The 21,597-nt window shown below is 41.1% G+C and overlaps 1 protein-coding gene across 1 annotated transcript; it reads left to right on the top strand.

Annotated features, from left to right (window-relative positions):
• Positions 1-1,126: 1,126 nt before the first annotated feature.
• Positions 1,127-17,820, top strand: LOC149319293 (acetylserotonin O-methyltransferase-like). Its single transcript, XM_089508028.1, has 8 exons — positions 1,127-1,198; positions 3,345-3,519; positions 4,390-4,519; positions 6,638-6,706; positions 9,227-9,345; positions 11,759-11,899; positions 12,974-13,096; positions 17,612-17,820. The coding sequence occupies exons 1-8, from the start codon at positions 1,127-1,129 to the stop codon at positions 17,818-17,820; spliced, it is 1,038 nt and encodes a 345-aa protein (XP_089364154.1).
• Positions 17,821-21,597: the final 3,777 nt, after the last annotated feature.

Here is a 21,597-nt window from a genome sequence, read left to right as displayed (position 1 = left end):
CAGGGGTAAACACCCCTCTGCCATAGTCCCTCCCCTCAAGAATGAATCGATTCTGATCTGTCATTCCCACGTAAAGAACTCTCTTGAGAATCAATTATTTTTTAAAGAACCTCTTTCAAACTTCTCTCTCGAAAAAACGGTTCTTTTGCCTTTGCCTCGCTTCATTGCGATTGCAACCGATCACACCAGGAGCAGAACTGATTTCAAATGGGAACAAGGGTCATATAATTCGATTGGCAATTCGTTTTTTTTCATAGTGGGAAAGACCCCTCATCTCAAAGGTATTGTCCTCACATTTAAAAGTGGGGGGAGAGGGCCCTAATAAAAGAGGAGCCGCCCAGGATGTCATCCTGACATCAATACCAGGAAAGATTCTAGAACAGATCATTAAACAGAAAATCTGTAAGCACTTTAAAAAGAATGCCATGATCTCTAAAAAATCAACATGGGTCTCTCAAAAACCAGTTATTTCAGACTAATCTTATCTTTTTTAAAGATAATTACAAGCTTGGTAGATGAAAGGAACATCTACCAAGCTTGTAATTATCTTTAAAAAAGATAAGATTAGTCTGAAATAACTGGTTTTTGAGAGACCCATGTTGATTTTTTAGAGATCATGGCATTCTTTTTAAAGTGCTTACAGATTTTCTGTTTAATGATCTGTTCTAGAATCTTTCCTGGTATTGATGTCAGGATGACATCCTGGGTGGCTCCTCTTTTATTAGGGCCCTCTCCCCCCACTTTTAAATGTGAGGACAACATTTGTCCTCCCATTCTGCTGGAACCTCTGTTCTCTAGCAGTTCTCAAAGATTATTTTCAGCGATTTTGAGATTACGTCTGCCAGTTCTTTTAATACCCTTGGAAGAAGGTAATCTGGCCTTGGAGACTTGAATTCATTTAGATCAGCCAGGTCTTCCTGTACTAACTCTGTATCTATTCTGTGCTGCATTTCCCCTCCTGCATCAACTGCTTCATTTTGAGCAGTATTTTCCTTTTGGAAGAAGGCTGAGGCAAAGAAAGTTTTCAGTGGTTCTGCCTTTTCTCTGTCTTGTGTCCTGAACAAAATAATTTTGTTTCTACAGCTTAAGAAGTCTGCAGTGTTTCCAGAAAGGGCAGTGAAAAACAATGGAGACTACAATAGGTTTTGAAAATATCAAACTTGTATTACAGCATGGATTTGGATTTATAATCTCAAAGGTATGATCCATGTTTATTTTATTAAATATTCAAACATTTAATTTGTTAATGTATGTGTGTGGTGTGATGGAAGTACCATTTCAGGGCAAAATCTTTGAATTAAACTTCAGCTGGCGTCTGGCTCAAATTTGGTCTTAATGTTTTTATTTTGATGAAAATGATGTAGCATTAATATATCACATTCAGTATTACGTAATTGATTGTAATTTTTTTGTGGGTTTTTCAGGCTATGTGGCCATGTTCTAGAAGAGTTTCTTCCTGACGTTTCGCCAGCATCTGTGGCTGGCATCTTCAGAGAAGATTTGATTGTAATTTCTTTAAGAAAGGCTTAATGTATTGTGAATTCCAAATAGATAAACTTTTGTTGCTCCTTGAGGACATGTAGGAAAGATGTGCTTATCCCTTGGGTGAACTGCTGTAAAGTCAACCTCAATCTCCAAATATCTTTGTTGATCACCTGCTATGAGTAATTCTCAGGAGATCTCTAAGAAATACTTTTTTCTGTTACAGTATTTCTTCTTGACTTCCATTTGTATGCTTTGAACAACACATATAGCTCCAGTGGCTACACACTCAAGAAAATGAGAGATGTGCCCTTGGCAGTAGTGCTTCTAGATGGGCAGAAGTATCTGTTTGACACACTTACAGGGGACTGTTTCTCAGGTTTTTTGGGGGAAGGACTATGTCCAGTTTTGGCTCCTCAATACTACCCTGTCTTCACGTCCATGCTGTATGCTGCTGTAGAGTTTGCCTTGGTCACTTTCTCACATTTAAAGACATTTTAGACTCACATGTCCTGCTCTGCCGCCTGTTGCACCTGCTGCCTGGCATGTCACTCATTCTGATGTCAGGAAAAGGTGCCCAATATTGATCACATGGCTGGGTGACTCATTCTAACTTCAGAACAAGCAACACATGCCAGCCAGGGGGACACATTTTAAACAGATGTCTGGCATTGGAATGAAGGAGATCTAGATCTTCCTGGAAGATCTGGAACAAAAAGGGACTTATTTTATTCCCTAGTAAGGGGTTATACCCTGTATTGGATGTTGTTTGGACCATGTGTCATCCAGACTTCCTGATGAAGGGATGGGGGGAGGTTGGTTTAATTAGCCCATGCAGACAGGGCCTCTATTAATGGGAGACCTACAAGAGCCTTGGTCAACAACTGCTCTGCTCAATTTATACAAACTGAGGGTCATGGCTTCCTTGATAGAATCAGTTTACCTGTCATTATCGTGTTTTTTGTCATGTCATGATATGGACAGTTTCAGTTTAGTCATCTTGACTTCTAGGAGCCCTAGTGGTGCAGTGGTTAAATGCCTGTACTGCAGCCACTCACTCAAAACCATAAGGTTGCAAGTTCAATACCAACAAAAGGGCGCAAGCTTGACTCGGGCTTGCATCCTTCCAAGGTCGCTAAAATGAGTTCCCAGATTGTTGGGGGCAATTAGCTTACATTTTGTAAACCGCTTAGGGAGTGCTTAAGTGCACTGATAAGCGGTATAGAAATGTACTTGCTATTGCTATTGCTATTATAGGCAGAATTCAGGCATGATTTGCTCTAAGACCCATTCATTTGTCTTTTTAATAGTCCATGGTATCAGTAGAACCTCTCAAGTGCCACATTTCAAATGTGTTAAGTTTCTTCCTATCAATTTTCTTCAGGGGCACTTTAGGCAGCTCTGAAAGAGTTAGTACTGTGCAGAAGAAGGTAATGGAAGCTCCTCCTGAATGCCTTCTACCTTGAAAACTCTTTGATAATATATAATATAATAATATTTATTTACTTATACCCTGCTCTTCAGCCAAGGCTATCAGAGCGGCTTACAAATTGTTAATTAGACATTTCCCTGCCCTCAGGTTTACAATCTAAAGAGACAAGATACAAAAGGAGAAGGGAATGGTAGTGGGGAAGGGGGAAAGTCCAGCAGATCTTCTCTCCTTCTGAGGTCTGGATCACAGCAGAAGAATTGGAGGGAGGGTGTTTCTTCTTACTCTTTTGATGAGTCAATTGAAATAATAGAATGAGGTAAAAACAACAAGCCATATACTTTATCTCTCAAAAGTGTGTCTTCCTTAAATATCCTGCCTCTAGTACAAACTGTGACTTTTTCTTTTTGTACTTTTCTCTTGGTGTTTCCAGGTTATGTTTACTGCTGCTGAATTGGGAGTATTTGATCTGCTAAGAGAGTCGGGAGAAGTCCTGACCCCAGCAGCTATCGCTGAACGCCTGGGCACCAGCCATGTGGGAATGGAGAGGCTTCTGGAGACCTGTGTGGGTTTAAAACTCCTGAGAGTGGAGAAGAAGGATGGTGAAGGTAATCATGTCAGAAAGAGGAAGCAAGTTAGGTGGTTTTAAAATATCAGCTAAGCAGTGGTAGCTTAATATAAACTTTAGCAATACTTCTCGCAGCAGAGCGCATCCAAAACAGCATATATTTTTAACACAATTTACTGTAAAAAATTAAATGAGGCAGTACAATCTGCATGCCTTTACCTTGGTCTCACATTCATGCTCCTTCTTAGGTGTGTGTGTGTGTGTGTGTGTGTGTGTGTGTGTGTGCACGCACATGTGCAAACATTTGTCCATGGTTGGGCTGGATTGTCATCTCTGCCATCATTCTTTTGTTTTCTGCTATTCCTTTGATTTTGCAAAATTGCATTCATGTGCCCATTTCCTGTTCTAATTTTTTTCTCTAGAGATTAAACTTGAATACATCATAATCTTTACAGTCCAAACAGTTGATAATCCTCTGATTGTTTCAAGTCTGCTTGTCACTTTTCTTGGCACATTACACCACCACCACCACCATCATCATCAATAATCACCATCTATGTATATAGTGCCATCATGGTACATGTCACTTTACAAGTAAAAACAACATCAGTTCCCTGCCCTCAGGTTTACAATCTAATTAAGACATGCCACAAAAGGAAAAGGAGATGGCAGTGTGGGAAGGGATTAAATCCATCAGATATTGCCTCTTCTTCTCTCCCTCCAAGGCCACAGAAGTGGCATTAGTTTGGATAATCAACTATTGTTTGGATATCAACACAATAATTGGTGTGTGTATGCTGCTGTTGTTCATATTACATATTTGTTAAACAGAGGTAAACAGTTACAGCTAGGAAGAAAAGGAAGTTGTCTACAAAGGTGTTAAAACATTACTCTTTTCCTATTCTGCAAGCTCTTTATGGAAACACAGACGTTTCAAATCTCTACCTAGCAAAATCAAGTCCCAAGTCTCAGTATCCTAGCATGATGTACTCCTCTGAAGTCAGCTTTTCAAATGTACTCTACATGACAGATGCTGTGAGGTGAGAAGGGATGGGGAGGTCTGTATATTAATAAGGAACATTTATTTACAATAAAATATTGCAGGGGAAGAGCATTCATTATTTTCAGGAAAAAAAAGTATTAAATGTCAGCTGCTAACTACATTTAAATGTATTGCCAGTATCTTAGACTGGCTACTTAGTTACTTACTGTATATACTCATGTATAAGTCTAAAAATTTTAGTCAAAAAATTGACCCCCAAAAGTAAGTTGACTTATTCATGGGTCAATGTAAGTACAGTCGGCCCTTCTTATACACTGATTTCTTATACACACATTCAAGCATACACAGTTTGAAAATGTTCCAAAAAAGTATAAATTTCAAATATCAAACCTTGATTTTCCATTTTTTATAAGGGACACCATTTTGCTATGTCATTATATTTAATGGGAATTGAGCATACACAGATTTTGTTATACATGGGGGATCTTGGAACCAAACCCCAACGTATAACAAGGGTCCACTATACTGTCCTTTTTGTGTGTGTTGTGTGTCTTCAGGTCATTTCCAACTTATGGTGTCCTAAGGCAACCCTATCACTTGGCAAGTTTCTTCAGAAGGGGTTTGCCAATTCCATTTTCTGAGGCTGAGCGAATGTGACTTGCCCAATGTCACCCAGGGTTTCTGAGCTGGGGTTCGAACCTTGGTCTCAAGAATCTTATCTCAATGGCTCAAATCACTACCCCTCTCTGTACTTTAACTCTTGTTTACAAAAGAACCATCCGCTGGTGAAAGGCAAGAGTGTAACTTGTCCTGTAAGCACTGACCCCCCATCCATCTATTTTCTCATCCATCCAGCATTTAGTGAGAGCACAAACAATTATACCTGCTGGAATTTAGTAAGTAAGCATCGTTTCCCTTTGCTTCATCCTTTGTATCCTGTTATATATCCCTACATTTTACCCTTGACTTATCCATAGGTCATATCAAAATCCATAATTTTGGCCCCAAATCTGCCCTCTATACATGAAATTGACTTATAGTTGAGTATATATGATAGTAACATCTCCTGGCCTGACACCCCCCCCCCCCCCCAGCTCACCTTCAGAGCCAGCGGCTGAACTGAGTGAAGGAGATCCATTCAGCTTCTGAACAGAGTGCAAGGAAGATGACATTTCCACCACCCTTCCACCAGTGAGCAAGGCTGTGACAAGGACTTGTGAGACAGGTCCTGCTTCTGACTGTTGTACCCTTGCTTGTTGGCAGGAAGTGTGGTGGAGGAAACATCCTTTTCCTTGTGTGCTGGTTGGAAGCCTAATGGATCCCCCTTGACTGATCTAGTGTCTGGTTCTTAAGGTGGATTGAAGTGAGATTTTTCTAAGTTAAGAGATCAGTTATAGACATATAACTTTAGGTTATGAATCTGTAACTGCAGTACCGAATACTAGCCATTCTAATTATAAATTCAGGAGCTTTAACAGTTGCTATACTTCTGTACAAATCATGTCTTTAAGCTGCAAATATGCTACAGTTACAAGCTTCGGTATTTTGATCTTTTTGTGGTGTTTGATTAGTCATTTGCAATAGTATTTGTAGAGATCACTTTCCTAGGTGGGGAGAAATTTCAGGAGCAGTTCAAGGGAGTTTAGGGGAGCACTGTCTGGTAAAATTAGATATTCCAGCAAAGATAAAGATATAGATATTCCAGCAAAGTGTAATTGAAGACAAACAACATAGTACTCCTAAAAACAGCACATCCATTGCCTCACATCTGATTCTTAGAGACATGTAAGCTCAGGTGCACTATAAAATGTTTCAGATTTTGAAGTTCACTATTTTTTGCTCAATTTATTTCAAAATGGCAGTTTCTTTTTGTCCCTTTATACACTCTCTTTAACTAACTAGCATTTAATATAATTTTAACTGCCATGACACATCTCATGGCATCCAGGCTGTTTAGTTTGGCGAGATATATAAGAGCTGTCTTCTACAGAGCTGTAGTTCAGGGGAGTGGACTAGAATCTTACATGCATCCCCAAACTCAAATCCCAGGATTCCATAGTCATGGCAATTCAATCACCATCAAACTGCTGGAATTGTGTGATGTGGATTAAATTATATTTGTGTTGCCTTAATTAAAACAAATGTTCTCTTTCAGGGAAGGAAAAAACCAAATGGAGAAAATATATGCCAGTCCATCCAATGATATATTTGCTGGTTTTTATAGGTAAGAAGAGCATTTTGGGCTGTGTTTCTTACCTTTCAAATAAGGGATAGCACTGGTTGTTTCTTCTCAGATTAAACCTTTCCTAAAAGAAACATACAGACTGATTCATATGACCACTACATAGTAATGCTCTCCCTTCACTGGTCAACTGTGTAGTCAGCCTTTTTTGTTAGGTGGGCTGCCACATTTTTAGGAAGGCCATTGCAGAGAAAAGACAGTGACTTTTCCCCTCACTTCTCCATGAAGAAAGTTAACTTATAAAATGGACTATGTAAAGGTCAGGTTAATGGAAAATTTGGACTGAATGACAAAAATTAAGTGACTTGCATATTGTTTGTTTCAAAAGAAAACAAGAATGTCAAGGAGATAGTAAAAGATATAAAAGAAATCAAATGGATTATAAATAAGGTGTTAAAAACATGGGTGAGAATTTATTCAGAATTTCAGCTTTAATCTTGTCTTATGATAACAGAAATAAAACAACAATAACACACCAATGGATTTAGACCCAGCATAAGAGAACAGTACAGTACAATCATAGGCAGGCATTCTGAGATATTGGTTCTGAGAACAGTATGCCTAACTTTCTTATTGAAGTCAATGAAACTGGGTCCTTTGTAAAATATTTCTCATGTACTTAAGCTCAAAAAGGAAAAATTAGTTCTTGGGTACAGTCTAGGTCAGGGATGAATGGCCTTCAAAACCATTTTTGGGGTCTGCCTAATTTTGTGCAGTTCCCAAATTTTGTGCAGAATCTTTTCTTCCCTCCCACCCCCCCACCCCCCCGTATGCATCCTAGAGAGTGCAGGGAAATTTTGTCATTATTTTGTCCATCCATGCTATTTTATGCTTCCCCACAGCTGGGAAGACAGCCGGAAAGGCCCCAAATAGGGCAAAATTACTCACATGTCCTCTGGAGTGGATGGGGCATTTGGGAGAAAATCCCTCCCTCAAATAATTGTGGGTCCTACAGAATGGGACAACACTCTAATGCCTGGGGACCAGAGTGATTCCCTCAGCCACTGGTCTATGTGACCAGCCAACGAAAAAATATAGTGTACACAGTAGTGTTCCTATTTCCTTAAGAGTGTTCCTTTGCCACCATGTACTAAAGAAAAGAAACAACACCACTATGATTTTGAGTATAGTGACTGCCTTAAAAGAGTAAAATGTAACTTAAGGTGGATAAATTTCATATTCCTTTTGAATAATCAGATTGTTTCATTCTTTAGCAATAAGCACTGAATCACTATGCCACTTTATTTGTCATGGTACCTGGGGAGTAAACAAATTCTTACTACTTACTGCAGTACAACAAACATGCTTTTTAATTGCTGGCGGGGTAGAAATCCAGCTAAACTGGATATTTGAAAACCTCAGCAGAGCAAAGTGCAAGGGCTGTATATACTCATGTATAAGTCTAGAAATTAAGGTCAAAAAATTGACCCAAAAAACCTGAGTCAACTTATCCATGGGTCAATGTAGGTACTGTACTTTAACTCTCATTTTAGAAAAGGGAACCATCTCCTGGTGAAAGGCATGAGTGTAATTTGTCCTGGAAGCACTGACTTCCCTCTATTCCCTCATCCATCCAGCTTTTAAAGTGAGCACAGTTATGTCTGCTGGAATTTTGTAAGTTCTTTGGCATTGTTTTCCTTTGCTTCATCATTTAGATCCTTCGTTACATGCCCCTAAGTTTTACCCTTGACTTATCCACGGATCATATAAAAATCCATAATTTTGGCCCCAAAACCTGTCGACTTAAACATGAGGTCGACTTATTGTCGAGTATATATGGTAATCCGCTCTCTTTTAAGCCTTCAAGAGACCTGTTTCTATAGGATTACCTACTCTAAGTAACTACAATGATTATAATCCTGACATTTCAGTCCTCAGTCAGGGAGACCGTCTTGAGCGAGCAGACTTTGCTGGCCTTTTCAGTTAAAGTGTTTCCCATGCACTTGCCTTGTTTTATTCACTGAATTTTTTCAGAAGGTCACATTCTTAACTTTCCCCCATCCTTAAAACAGTCTGTTATTCTTTTAAGTGGGAGCTGTCACGTCTCTGTCATGGAACAAAATAAAAAGACACTCCTCCAGATAATAGCGGCCAAGCAAAGGGTATTGCACCATTTCCCTCTTTCTGGTTACAGAGCTTCCAGCACCATCTCATTTTTAAAATTTGTTTTCCAACTTCTTATTTTGATGGCCGTTAGAGAAATGATATAACAACTGTAGCAAAATGATGCTGTGAGAAATAAACTTCATGTCCCTTCTCTGATTCCCCACCCATACAGGCAGACAGAATTCTGTGCTAACTGAACATGCTAATTTCTTTGGAACTGTTGAAACTGCTTCCCCTAGTCACAAAGCAGCACAAAAGTCACAAAGCAAGTGGGCTGTACAGTTTCAAGGCCAAGTTATGAAAGTATAGTGCAACATGGTTGTGAATCAAGCTCTAAATTACAAACCATACTGTGTTTCCAGCTAATTGTCTGTTTATCTGATTTTGAATTGATAGATCAAAAGAGGATATGAAAAAGTTTTTGGACACCATGAATTCTGTTTGGGTTCTGAATGGCAACGAAGTGATGTCTGCATTTGATCTTTCTTGTTTCCCACTCATTTGTGATGTAGGAGGTAAGTGTACCACATTTTTACCCCTATTGGTATCCCCTATTGGTATCTTGCGATCATATGCATTTTATAGACCAATAAGATAGATATTCCCATCTCTTTTAGATTAGAACTGAAAAATTAGTGTATTCAAAATGAAAAACAAGCACAATTTATTGTATGCAAGAAAGGAAGGAAGCTGCCAAGAGGCATTAGGGGAAAAAAAAGAATAGCAAGCCTTTGTTAGTATGGATAACTCTGGCTAGAAGCAGAATTTCAAAAAGAAGTGAAGGGATCTATGAAGAGAGAAAGAAAGATAGAGAGAAGGGGGAAGAGCTAACCTGCCTGGAGGTCCCTTTCATCACTTTCTGGTCACCTGGGTTCCCAACTCATGACCAGTGACGTAGTCCAAACAAGCAGAGTCAGCACCAACACTCCACATAAGCATTAAGTACTGGAATCTCAGTACTTAAGCAAGCTGTTCTTTTGGGCTATTTTGTTAAATATCATAATAGACATACAAACATGTACTCCACTTTGTTGTTGTTAATTGCCTTCGAGTTGATCTCAACCCATGGCAACCCTGCTGATGAGACATCTCCAAGACCCTCTGTCCTCCACTGCTCTGCTCAACTTGTACAAACTCATACTCATGACCTCTTTAATAGAATCCATCCATCTTGCATGCGGCCTTCCTCTTTTTCTACTTCCCTCTACCTTTCCTAGCATTACTGTTTTTTCCAATGATTCATGCCTTCTCATGATGTGTCCAAAGTATGACAACCTGAGTTTTTCATCTTGGCTACTAGGGAGATTTCTGGCTTGATCTGCTCCAGGACCCATTTGTTTGGTTTTTTGGCTGTCCATGGAATCCTTAACAAGTTTCTCCAGCACCACATTTAGAATGAGTTGATTTTCCTCCTATTCTTCTTAACTGTCCAGCTCTCAGAGCCATACATGGCAATAGGGAATACAATGTGTACAATTCTAACTTCTGTGCTCAGTTGTGTAACCTTGCATTTTAAGCTCTAGTTCTTTCTTTGTTTCCTTCCCTCAGGGAGGAACATAGACTTTTCAATGTTTATGCACGCCAATAAAAGCCTCATTGGAAAGCGCTGTTGCACATTTCTTTTTACCGTTGTATTGCTCTTTCTCATTTGCCATGGTACGTGAAAAGCAATCTGGAAAAAGAGTGATTTGCAGTAACTGTGGCCACAGGCATAAAATAATCTAGCTATTTTGAACAAGAAGATAGAGAAACAATATTTTGCCAATAGTTCTAACTAGCACAGAGGTAGGAATCATGATGTTGTTCAACTGCAAGTCCCATCAGTCTTAGCCAGCATAATCAGTGGTGAGGAGTGCTGGGAGCTACATTCTAACAACATCTGAGTGTCTGCATGATGTAAATTATACAGGTCTCCATAGATGTATAGGTCATGACTTGCAGAACTCATTGAACTGTGTACCATTCTTCAGGTGTCACACTCACTACAATGGCCAAAGTTTTAAGTGGGCCTTTTTCCATTTGGTGTTTTGGGTCAGAATCTTGGCTTTCAGCCTCCTGTTCCTTGCAAGGCAGTTTGAGAAAGTTTTACTCCTCTTTCTCTTCTTATATACAGGGGAGGAAGTAGAGCAAAATGTTCTCAACTGATCTGTTAATTGTTAGCTGGACTTTGTCAGCATTTGCAGATATTGCCTGACAGCTACCCGTTTTACAAGTCTCTCCTGCCTGACTGAAAGAGAGAGTGGTGTATATGGGGATTGTGATTTTCTCCAATTACAGATTGATGAAAGATTATTGATGATTTTCCTCTTTGCTGGCTTGAGGCCTGGATGAGGGTGTACCCAGAGCCTCTAGCAGGATGGATCTAGCCTTTGCAGGCCAGATTTGGTCCATGGGTGACAAGTTGCCCTCCTTGGTTTATTAATCTGCTCAATAACCTGTAGCCCTTGTTGTTGTTGTTGTTCTGTGCAAATCATTTCCAATTTAAGGTGATCCTATGGCTAACTGATCAATGGATTTCTTAACAAAATCAGTTCAAAGGGGGTTTCCCATTGTCTTCCTCTGAGGCTGAGAGTGTGTGACTTGCCTAAAGCCATCCAGTGTGTTTCTATGGTCAATTAGGGATTCACACACTGGTGTCCTGGAGTCCTAGTGCAACTCTCAAACTAGTTCAGTAATTCAATAATCTATCAATAATCTATGTAAACTAAAAAGTTGAACTTGGACTCTAGGAGACCAGGGTGTGAATCCCTAATTGACCATAGAAAAACACTGGATGGCCTTAGGCAAGTCACACTCTCTCAGCCTTAGAGGAAGGCAATGGCAAACTTCCTCTGAACTAATGTGAACTATCAGTAAGTAGTAGGAATGTTTGAAAGAAACTTTGGGATGCACAAATTTTTCATTTTTTCCCTTTATTTTTCCTTTTAGGAGGTGGTTGTGCCTTGGCTAAGGAATGTGTGTCATTATATCCCAATTCTACTGTGACCATTTTTGACCTACCTAAAGTAATAGAAACAGCAAAGAAGCATTATGTGTCATCAGAAGAACACCGGATTACATTCCATGAAGGTAAATAGTCTTTGTTCATCTTTGTTCATCTTCACAGTATACCTTGTCAGAAAGAATATTAGCTCTATGTGATCAACAGTTTTTTCAGTGTTTAAAATCCCTATACATTTTGGTCACACTAGGCCTTCCTCAGGAACTGAAAACAAATATAAATACGCTTCAGATAAAATATTAAAAAGGTTAGGACAACACTCTTCAGACTGTGATTTAAAAATATCCATATAGTTCTAAACAAAGTTATATATATATACCGTTCAAAAGAAATCAATGGAGTTGTGGACACTGTCCAAAATACAGGACCATAAGACACTGCAGCACTCTGTGAATAATCGAGATCGTGACTTCAAGTCTGCAAAATGGAGGGGTGATTGTATACATATTCCAGATGACTTTGGAAGACATAACCAATGATATGTCTTGGGATAGGACATAGGGACATATCAATCTCCCTAGATGTTTGCTCATTCTATTCATGTCATCATATTACGATCATACATACATATGCTCTAATATATACATTCTCTATTTCATTCAAATTAAAGACTGCTGGTCCAAATCTCCATTTAAACCTGCAGGCACCAAGGATTTCAGTCTTAGAATCCATTCTATCTCATATTTCTTAAAACATATTATTTATTATTATAAATTCTTTTTTTCTATTACCCAAAGCCAGAAATCAGATGTAGAATGTTGCATTTCTACAAAATGACCAACTAAGGGAGCTCCCACTCTTCCATTTTTTAGATTAGAGAGGTGTTCCCCTATTCTATGTTTTATCTGTCTTGTGGTCCTCCCCACAAAAAGTTTCTTGCATGTACATTGAATAGCATAGATCACAAAACTAGTATTGCATGTGTGAAAGTGAGTTAGTTTATATCATTGTTGGTCATTGCAATTTACAAATTCTGTCATTTTAGTTGTGTGAATGCAATATGTGCAGTGACCACATGGATGGTATCCTACTGGTTTAGATAGACCCATCACAGAATTCTCAGCAGTTTATGTTACTTGTAATTTTTGAGCCAGTTAAGTATTTGTTACTCTATATGCTTCATGAATCCTATTTCACTGCAGGGGATTTTTTTAAAGACCCAGTTCCTGAAGCTGACCTGTATGTCTTGTCAAGAATCTTGCATGACTGGAATGATGAGAAATGTGTCCGTCTGCTAACCAGCCTATACAAGTTCTGCAAACCTGGTATGTGAACTCCTGTTTTAGGTGGTATGGCCAAGGCAGCTTTTTGCTGTATGTGAAGGACAGTTGAATGGAGCACGTTAGGCACATTGCAGGCACTGAATCCAGAATGGGTTAAAAACAACATAGCTAGTTTTACGTTGTTCACCCTCTCACCTTCTTATTTTATTTTGAAAAATTAGACTCTCCCCTGTGTCTTTCACTTGTCTTTCTAAGGGCTCATTCAGACTGATAACTAATGCCCACTTCATCAGCTCTATTTAATATCTGTTTAGACTGCTTCTTTTTGTTTCCTCATAGATATAGTCTTAAACAAAAAATAAAATAAAATTCATGGTCTTCTCTTATTAAATATTGTACTAAAGAAGACCACCTGCCCCCATCCTTGCACTCAACAGACAACGAAGTTTATTGCACCGGGCCGGATTGGGGATGGAACGAAAGGGTCTGGGAACGAGTGTGGAACACGTAGGGGATGCATTTTACCACACACAAAAGTCCCCGTTCTGTTCCCCATCCGTCCCACAGGAGGCAATTTTTGAGAATGCTTGCTGAACAGTTCTCAAAAATCGCCTCCTGTGGGATGGATGGGGGAAGGAATGGAAGGAAACGGAATGGAACAGGGACTTACTGTGTGCGGTAAAATGCGTCCCCCGCTCATTCCGGCCCCATCCTGGACCCTTTTGTAATGCACAAGCCCCATTCCAGGGGCCTGTGCGATATTCTCTAACACAGGAGCCTTCTAGCTTTTTAAACTGAAGAGGGGCCCCTGATGATCTCTTTCTCCTACCCTTTCCCCTTTTCCCAATGGCTCTCTCTTCCTCACACACAGAGACCACTCTGCAAACCTATGGCTACTCTTTTTCCTCCCTTCTCCATCCATGTGGATGTGTGCTGGTATGTGCATGTGAGCAAACATAGAGCACTGCTCATCTAACTTAAAACATGCAGAAGAAGGGAATTAAAGGAAGACTGGCAAATCAGAAAGTATTTTTTTTAAAAAAGTAATTTGCGGTAGGAACAAAAATACTCAGGAAAGGAGGGGGTAAAGCCTAAAACTTACTGGAATTTCCAGTATGTGTCTGTATCTCAAAAACTGAAGCAATAATTATAGGAGTAAAAGTCACAATCTGGTGATATATTTGGCCATTCTTTTCATTTTCTTTCTGCGTGGCTTGTCTTTTCAAACAGAAGAGTCAGTATGGCATGTGAGATTATTAATTCTACAGTAATACTCTCTTTAGAATCTTCTGTGTATTCCTGGAATTCAGAGCTTTTACATTTTTGGACTACAATGTTCCTAGTTTAGATTTAGGCCCAAACAGCTTCCTGTAAAGCAGGGATGAGCTATGTGGTTTTCCAGATCTAGGTAATTCCCGTTATCCCACACCACTGACAACATGTCCAGATTCCCCCAGCCTGCCTGCCTAGTGCAGACTGCCACTCTCCTTGAGATTTCAATTATATAATAATAATAATAATAATAATAATAATAATATCCCGCCCAGTCACAGGGAATCTGGGCAGGTTACAACAATAAATACAAACAGATTCAAAATAATCCCTTTCCCAATCCCCCATCCCTGTGCTAAAACAAACGATATTAATAAACAATATAATACGTTACATTACAAATGGCTAAAATTGGGGGAAAATTTGGCGGAGAGAAAGAAGCACAATTAACGGTCACATACATGTAATCATATTCATATTCAGTGAGGGGAAACTTAGGCGGGTTACACACTGCCATGAAAGTATGCGTGGAGCGCGTACCAGGGTTAGGAAGGGGTGGTGCTTCTGCACCCCCCAACCCTAGTACGCGCTCTGCGTGTACAAAATGGCGGCGGCCATTCCACACGGCCGCCACCATGATGGCGTCATGAACATGCCGCCTCCAAACGCCCTTTGCACGGAGCGGGAAGGAGCTTTGTTTTGGAGCTCCTTCCTGGTTTGCGTCGCTGGGCGCAGCCTTCACACTGCTAATGTGCCAAGCGGCCCCTTTCTCCTCCTCCCCGCCGCCACGGGGTGTCCTTGGGGCTTGAAGCCCCAAGGACACCCCTTTCCAGGCTGCGGGGAAGGGGCCTTTTGCTGCTTCCCTGCAGCCCAGAAAGCAGCGGATCGGGGCCTCAGCGGCTGCCGTTCTGGCCACTGAGGCCCCGATCCGGCGGGGAAAGGCGCGCCTACAGGCCGCCCCAAAGGGGCGGTCTGTAATGCGCCTAAGTTAGGAAGGCATGCCGGAAGAGATCCATCTTATGGGCCTTCTTAAAGGCTGTAAGGGTGGAAATGTGGCGGCTCTCCTCTGGCAGGTGATTCCTAGCTTCGGAGCAGCAATTAGTGTTCAAAATGAACATGTGAAGGGGGGAGTAGAGTCATTCACATTAGGCTTGCCTGCTCCAAAGGTTGTAGGTGGAACATGAGATCATGCTGGGTGTTCAAAAGTCTGAACTTCCTTCCCACAGAGATGGGACTGTTGGGCATGGGGCTTGTTCTCATGGCATCACTGTCCTCTTCATGCATTCACTTTTTATATCCACTAAAACCCCTGATTATACAGTGGGCCCTTGGTATATATAACCCCTTGGCTGGGCTTTGGTTCCAGGACCTCCAGGGGATATCCCGTTAAATGCAATAACATTGTAAAATGGTGTCTCTTATATAAGATGGCAAAATCAAGGTTTCCTTTTTACAATTTATATATTTTAAAGTGGTTTTTTTTAGTCGTGGATGGTTGAATCCATGGGTACAGAATGTGTGGATATGAAAGGCTGACTGTACTCACAATTTCCAGCGGGATAGCACTAATATAAAAAAGGACCCCCCCCCCCCCAAAGGAGGAGGGATGATTCTTGGGTGATGTTGTTGTTGTTGTTGTTATTATTATTATTCCAGATAGTGCAAATGTTCCATTATTTCTCTTCTTGGTTGACAGTCTTCAGCAATCCAGAGAAAATGCCAGGGGAGAATCAAATGAATTTGGCTCTTGTACTTCTTGAGAGTGCATACCTCATACCAGTTTCTTAAAAATGCAAGTCCGTGAGAAGATTATCGCATATCGTTCTCAGAACGTTCCGAGATGGAACGTTCTGGGAACGGATATTACCGCATTGAGGAAAGTGGAATGTGATGGGAACGTGATGAGAACGCATGTGAGCTTCCTTCCCCGCTTTAACTCTTTGTCTGGCTTTTTGCTATGGAATTCTGGGAGTTGTTTGCTTGCTTTTGTGTGGTGCTCCAAACAGAGGAGCTTTTGTGGTTTCCCTCCTGGAGGGAAGGAGGAGAAGGTCCTGGGCATCTCTGGCATCCCTGTCTCCTGCAGGCTGACAGCACAGGAGCCCTGCTGGACACGACACCAGAGGCCCCCGCAGAAGCAGCCAGACCTTCTCCCTCTTGCTCTCTGCCCTGGTCCCCTCCTTCCCTTCCTTCTCTCTTTTCCCTCTGTTTTGCCCTCCTCCTTCACTCTCTTTCTCGCTGCTTAGCCTTCCTTCTCTCTCCCTCTTTCCATTTTCTCCTTCCCTCTCTCTTTCTCTCTCTTTTTCTCCTTTCCTCTTCTCTCCCTTGTCCCACCTCCCCTCCCTTTTTCCTTCCTTCCCACCCTCCTTCTTTTCCCCTTAAAACACACACACACACACACACACACACACACACACACACACACCTTCCCTCACTGCAGTCGCTCGCCTGCCTGCCTCCTTGCCTGTCATTCTTTCAGCCAATCAGGAGACGGAGGAATGAGAGAACGGATTTGAGAACGGAAGAATACTGCACAGACCTCTTGTGGAACGTTCTGAGAACGTTACAGCTCGCTGGGAACACATTTAAACCGTCCCCTCCCTGGAACACGTGTGGAACACATTGGAAATGTTCTGAGAACCCGATGGGAACACATACATGTGGTATACTTAAATGTGTTCTGTTCCCATTGGGTTCCCAGAACGTTCCCTAGAGTTTCCCATACAAGCATGCTCTTTCCCTCTTCCTTTTAGAGAAAAACATGAGCCCACAGCTCATTAATTTGAATATTTCTCCTCACAGGTTCCAGCAAATCTGATAAATTCTTGACTTCTGGGTAAAGATATGGAGAGAATCTTTACATAAACATCGTCAAATATGGTCCACAATTTAGGCTATTTTTCTTTCCTTGTACTTGTTTTGTGCATCCCTCACCGTTACCTACATCTTGGGCCCTGTATGCAGTCTGGAAATTTGCAGCACCTTTTGTGATTAAAATTCTGTGATTTTGGATGTTGATACCAATATATTGTGCAAGTTCCTGGTTCATACATTGGACTGCTTCCCTAAATAGAAGAAATGGCCTGTTAATTATTATTCAGCACTGTGTTGTTTACATCATATACCTTTCTATATGTCAGTGCCATTCAGGTTAAACTGTATTTTCTTTTAACTTGAACTCCTGATCCATGGTTGCTTAGAAAAATTAACCTTTACTCCTCAAAATGCTCTTAAAATAAGTAACAATATGCTCTCTTTCATAAACCAGTGAAATATATTTTGGAACAGGTGGTGGAGTGTTAATAGTGGAAATACTTCTCAACGAGGACAGAAGTGGACCCTTAGAAGCCCACCTTCACTCCATGATGATGCTGCTTCATACTGAAGGAAAAGAACGGACCCCATCTGAGTACAATGCACTGCTCAGTGCAGCTGGCTTCAAGGAGATTCAATTCAAGAAAGGAAGTATCTACAGTGCCATTTTGGGAAGAAAATAAACTTGTCCCTGCTGCATTCGTGTTCAATGCTTAGAGGAATCTAGAACAATAAAACCTTTCAACGTCTTTACCTTCTATTCATCTCATTGTCCTACATACCAGTTTATTTCAAAGGAAGAAAATATGATAACATGACAATATTTCTTTCACATATTTCAGTATTTTTATGCTTAAGAGTTCTTTGCATATGTACAACTTTCAAATCTTAAAACGTACAACCAAATGATTCCATATGGTTACAAACCTCCCAGTTTTGCAAACTGAATTTTTTAAAGGCACTAGATGTCTCTGGTAGAGAATTCTAAATACCACATGAAACTACAAATCCCAAGATTCTATAATGTGGAGTGGCAGTTAATGTGGTATCAAAGTGGTATAACTTTGTGGTGTAAAAGAGACCTTAATATTTTCAGGGAGTCAGTGTCCTTAACTGAGGTGGTGTCTGCACAGGCCAGGATACTCTGGGGGCAGCCCAAAGTATCTTGGCCCTGAAACTTCCCTGATCTCCCTGCATTGCCTGAGTCCCTCCATTCTGATACATTGAAGGTTATCGCATGGGGGCAAAACCGTCCCCCGATGTGTTCTAATGAGCACGAGCGCGGGCGTGCATGGAGCGTGATGGGAACCCGATGGGGCCCAGAACGCTAGTTTACCGCACGGTGGAATGCCGCCGCTGCTGCTGGCGTTCCCATCGGGTTCCCGATGTGTTCCAGGAGGCGCCATTTCTGGGAATGCTTTTGAAACTGTTCCCAGAAATGGCGCCTCCTGGAACACATCAGGAACCCGATGGGAACGCCGGCGGCAGCAGCAGCGTTCCACCGTGCGGTAAACTAGCGTTCTGGGCCCCATCAGGTTCCCATCACGCTCCGTGCGCGCCCGCGCTCATGCTCGTTAGAACACATCGGGGGACAGTTTTGCCCCCATGCGATAACCTTCCTAGTAGTTGTTCGCATAAGCGTCCCTCTGCCCACCAGCATGGCTGCCACTGCTGTACTTCACTTGCTTTGGGTTAAAAATGAGATGCCCATCATTGGTCACATGGCTGGATACCTTATTCTGACATCAGGGAGAGTGATGGGCAGCAGTGGCAGCTGCACCACATAGCACAGTGGGCCATGTTTTAAACAGCCACCCAGAATTTCAGAAGGCTGCAGATCTTCTGGGAAGATCCAGAGCAAATGAGGAACTTTTTTACTCTATTCAGGGACTGGGCTTTGCATCGTCAGGAGTCTCTGGCGTGAGTACAGCGGGAGGCCAGTATATTTGGTGTGTGCAGATGTGTTATTATCCATCTGAAATGCAGTCTTGTTCTACTGATACACAAGTTTATAGTACCCATGGGTTGAGACAAATCAGGCTTTGCAGATATAATGGGCTCTTGGTATCTGCTGGGGTTTGGTTCCAGGAGCCCCTGTGGATACCAAGAGCTGAGGATGCTCAAGTCCCATTAAATACAATGGCATAGTAAAGTGGTATCCCTAATATAAAATGACAAAATCATGGTTTGCTTTTTGGAATTTCTATATTTTGAAAATATTTTCAAGCCATAGATGCTTGAATCCATGGATAAAAAAAGGCAGTGGATATGGAGGGCTGACTGTATTTTTTAAAAAAAAAAATCCTGAGGAAAACCTCTCTGTCAGTGGTGATGGGACCAAAAACATCCATGGAGGTGTCAGCACACTCATTGAGTCATTGCTAACTCTTTATGGGGTAGTGAGGAGGATGGAGTGGACAAGGGTGGAGGTGCTGGAATCCTAAGCAAGGAGCCATCCTTTCTGGAAGATTACAGTGGGAGTTTCACCTGGAAGTGACTCTGGTGTACGTTGGAGAGCATGCTAATCTTCTGAAAACTTCACACATTGTATCGCCTAATGCTGTCCAGGTATTAGACTGAAAGCTGTTCATGACTAAATGTATTAATACAGGAGCTATTAATGTGAAAACTAAATATATAACTTCCTGTTGTTACATACTTTCAAGTTAACTCTGACTATGGCAACCCTTAGCATTGGGTTTTCTTGGCAAGATTTATTCAGAGTAGGTTTGCTGTTGCCTTCCTCTGAGGCTGAGAGACAGTGACAGGCCCAAGGCTGCCCAATGGATTTCCATGGCTGATTCAATCCATAGTCTCTTGGAGTCCTAGGACGCTTCTACACTGACAAAATTAATTTATCTTAGCTTGCATTTTTCTGGTCTGCAGGGACTCTGCAACAATCCCAGTGAATCCACACATGAAGCACTTCAAAGTGACACCAGCACAACTGTTCACACATTTCCTCCACTCTCTCTTTTTCCTCTTCCCAGCATGAATCAACCTAGCAGCCAATAGCCATTATGATTCACCTATCTAATGACCACCCTGTCTCTTCATCCAGTTCCTTTCCCCCTTTGCTCCCACTGTGAGGGAGGAAGGCATGAATGAATGAATGAATGAATGAATGAAATATTTATTTATATCCCGCCTCTTCCGTTTTGGGGATCGAGGCAGGTAACAACATGATTGATACAATACACAGTAATAAAAACAACAAGAAAACCACGAGACCCCAACCCTAACCCTCCCTCCCAACTATAAAAAATTTAAAATAATAAAAACATAATTAAAATATGTGACAATACAGGGATGGAATTGTAAATGTACATACACATGATGGAGAAAGAAAAATAAAAGTGCATTTTATTTTATTTCATTTATGAAACTGCCCAGGCATAAGAACAGCAATGAAGGGATAGAATAAGCTACCCCTTTTCTCTTCCTCCCCCATACCTGAGTGTTGTGTTTGTTTTACTGTTTGTACCCTTTCCCCTCATCCTTGCCTCAATCAGCATTGTGTTGTCTTTGTTGTGATTCCATTGACTGAAGCATGTGCATTCCCTTTTCCTTCTTCCCCATCATTCACTTCCTCATTTGTGCAATCACACTCCTTCCCTCCTCCCATCCGTATCTCCGCACAAGCGAGTACACATGAGCGAGTGAGTTAATGATCGAGGGTGTATGTGCACAGTCTTTTTTTTAAGTACCTAGCGCTGCCTTAGCCAAAGCTTGTACCTCATTTTACCCAAATTCTAATGTGACAATTTTTTTATTTATCTGAAGGAAAGAAACATTTTGAGGCCTCAGAGGAATGCTGAATTTCCTTCCAGAAAGATAAAATATGGTTTCCTTTAAGATCCTACATAGGATCTGCCTTATTCAGCATTAGGCCTTTATCCATCCAGCTGAGTATTGTCTTCTACACTGACTGGCAGTGGATCTCAGGGAATAAAGAATTCTTTCTGCCCTTCAGAAATATGTCCTGCTGTCTGTTTTTATTTCTCAGCCCTGGTCATTGTACTTGTAAGGCAACTATCATTAAATGACAAGGTCTCAGCCAGCTAGACATTCTGCTGAGGAAGAAGGTTTAAAGAGCTGCACCAGAAGAGAAGAGCTAAGCCACCCACCCATCTGACCCACCAACAAAATCCATCTCATTATTATTATTATTATTATTATTATTATTTACTTTTTTTCATTTCAAGTAAGAGTTCCTCCTGATCAGAGAAGCTCATGTGGAGCAAAATGGTTAACAAGTAGTTCAGTGTGGGAAGTATGACAGAGGGAGAGGGAGAGGGAGAGGGAGAGAGAGAGAGAGAGAGAGAGAGAGAGGGAGAGAGAGAGAGTTCAGCTTTCTCCCCTAGTAACTGACCATACTTTACTTTAAACTACTGATTTATTCAACTGATTTTCAAATGTATTGTCAATAGACTGGAATGTGGATTTCCATTTGTTCTCCA

Source organism: Sceloporus occidentalis, unplaced genomic scaffold, assembly GCF_023333645.1.
Source record: "Sceloporus occidentalis isolate IW3139 unplaced genomic scaffold, rSceOcc1.0.p SCAF_2, whole genome shotgun sequence".
In the NCBI taxonomy this organism is placed as follows: Eukaryota; Metazoa; Chordata; class Lepidosauria; order Squamata; family Phrynosomatidae; genus Sceloporus; species Sceloporus occidentalis.
Note: the sequence above shows the minus strand (reverse complement) of the source record. Positions and strands in the feature narration are given on the sequence as shown.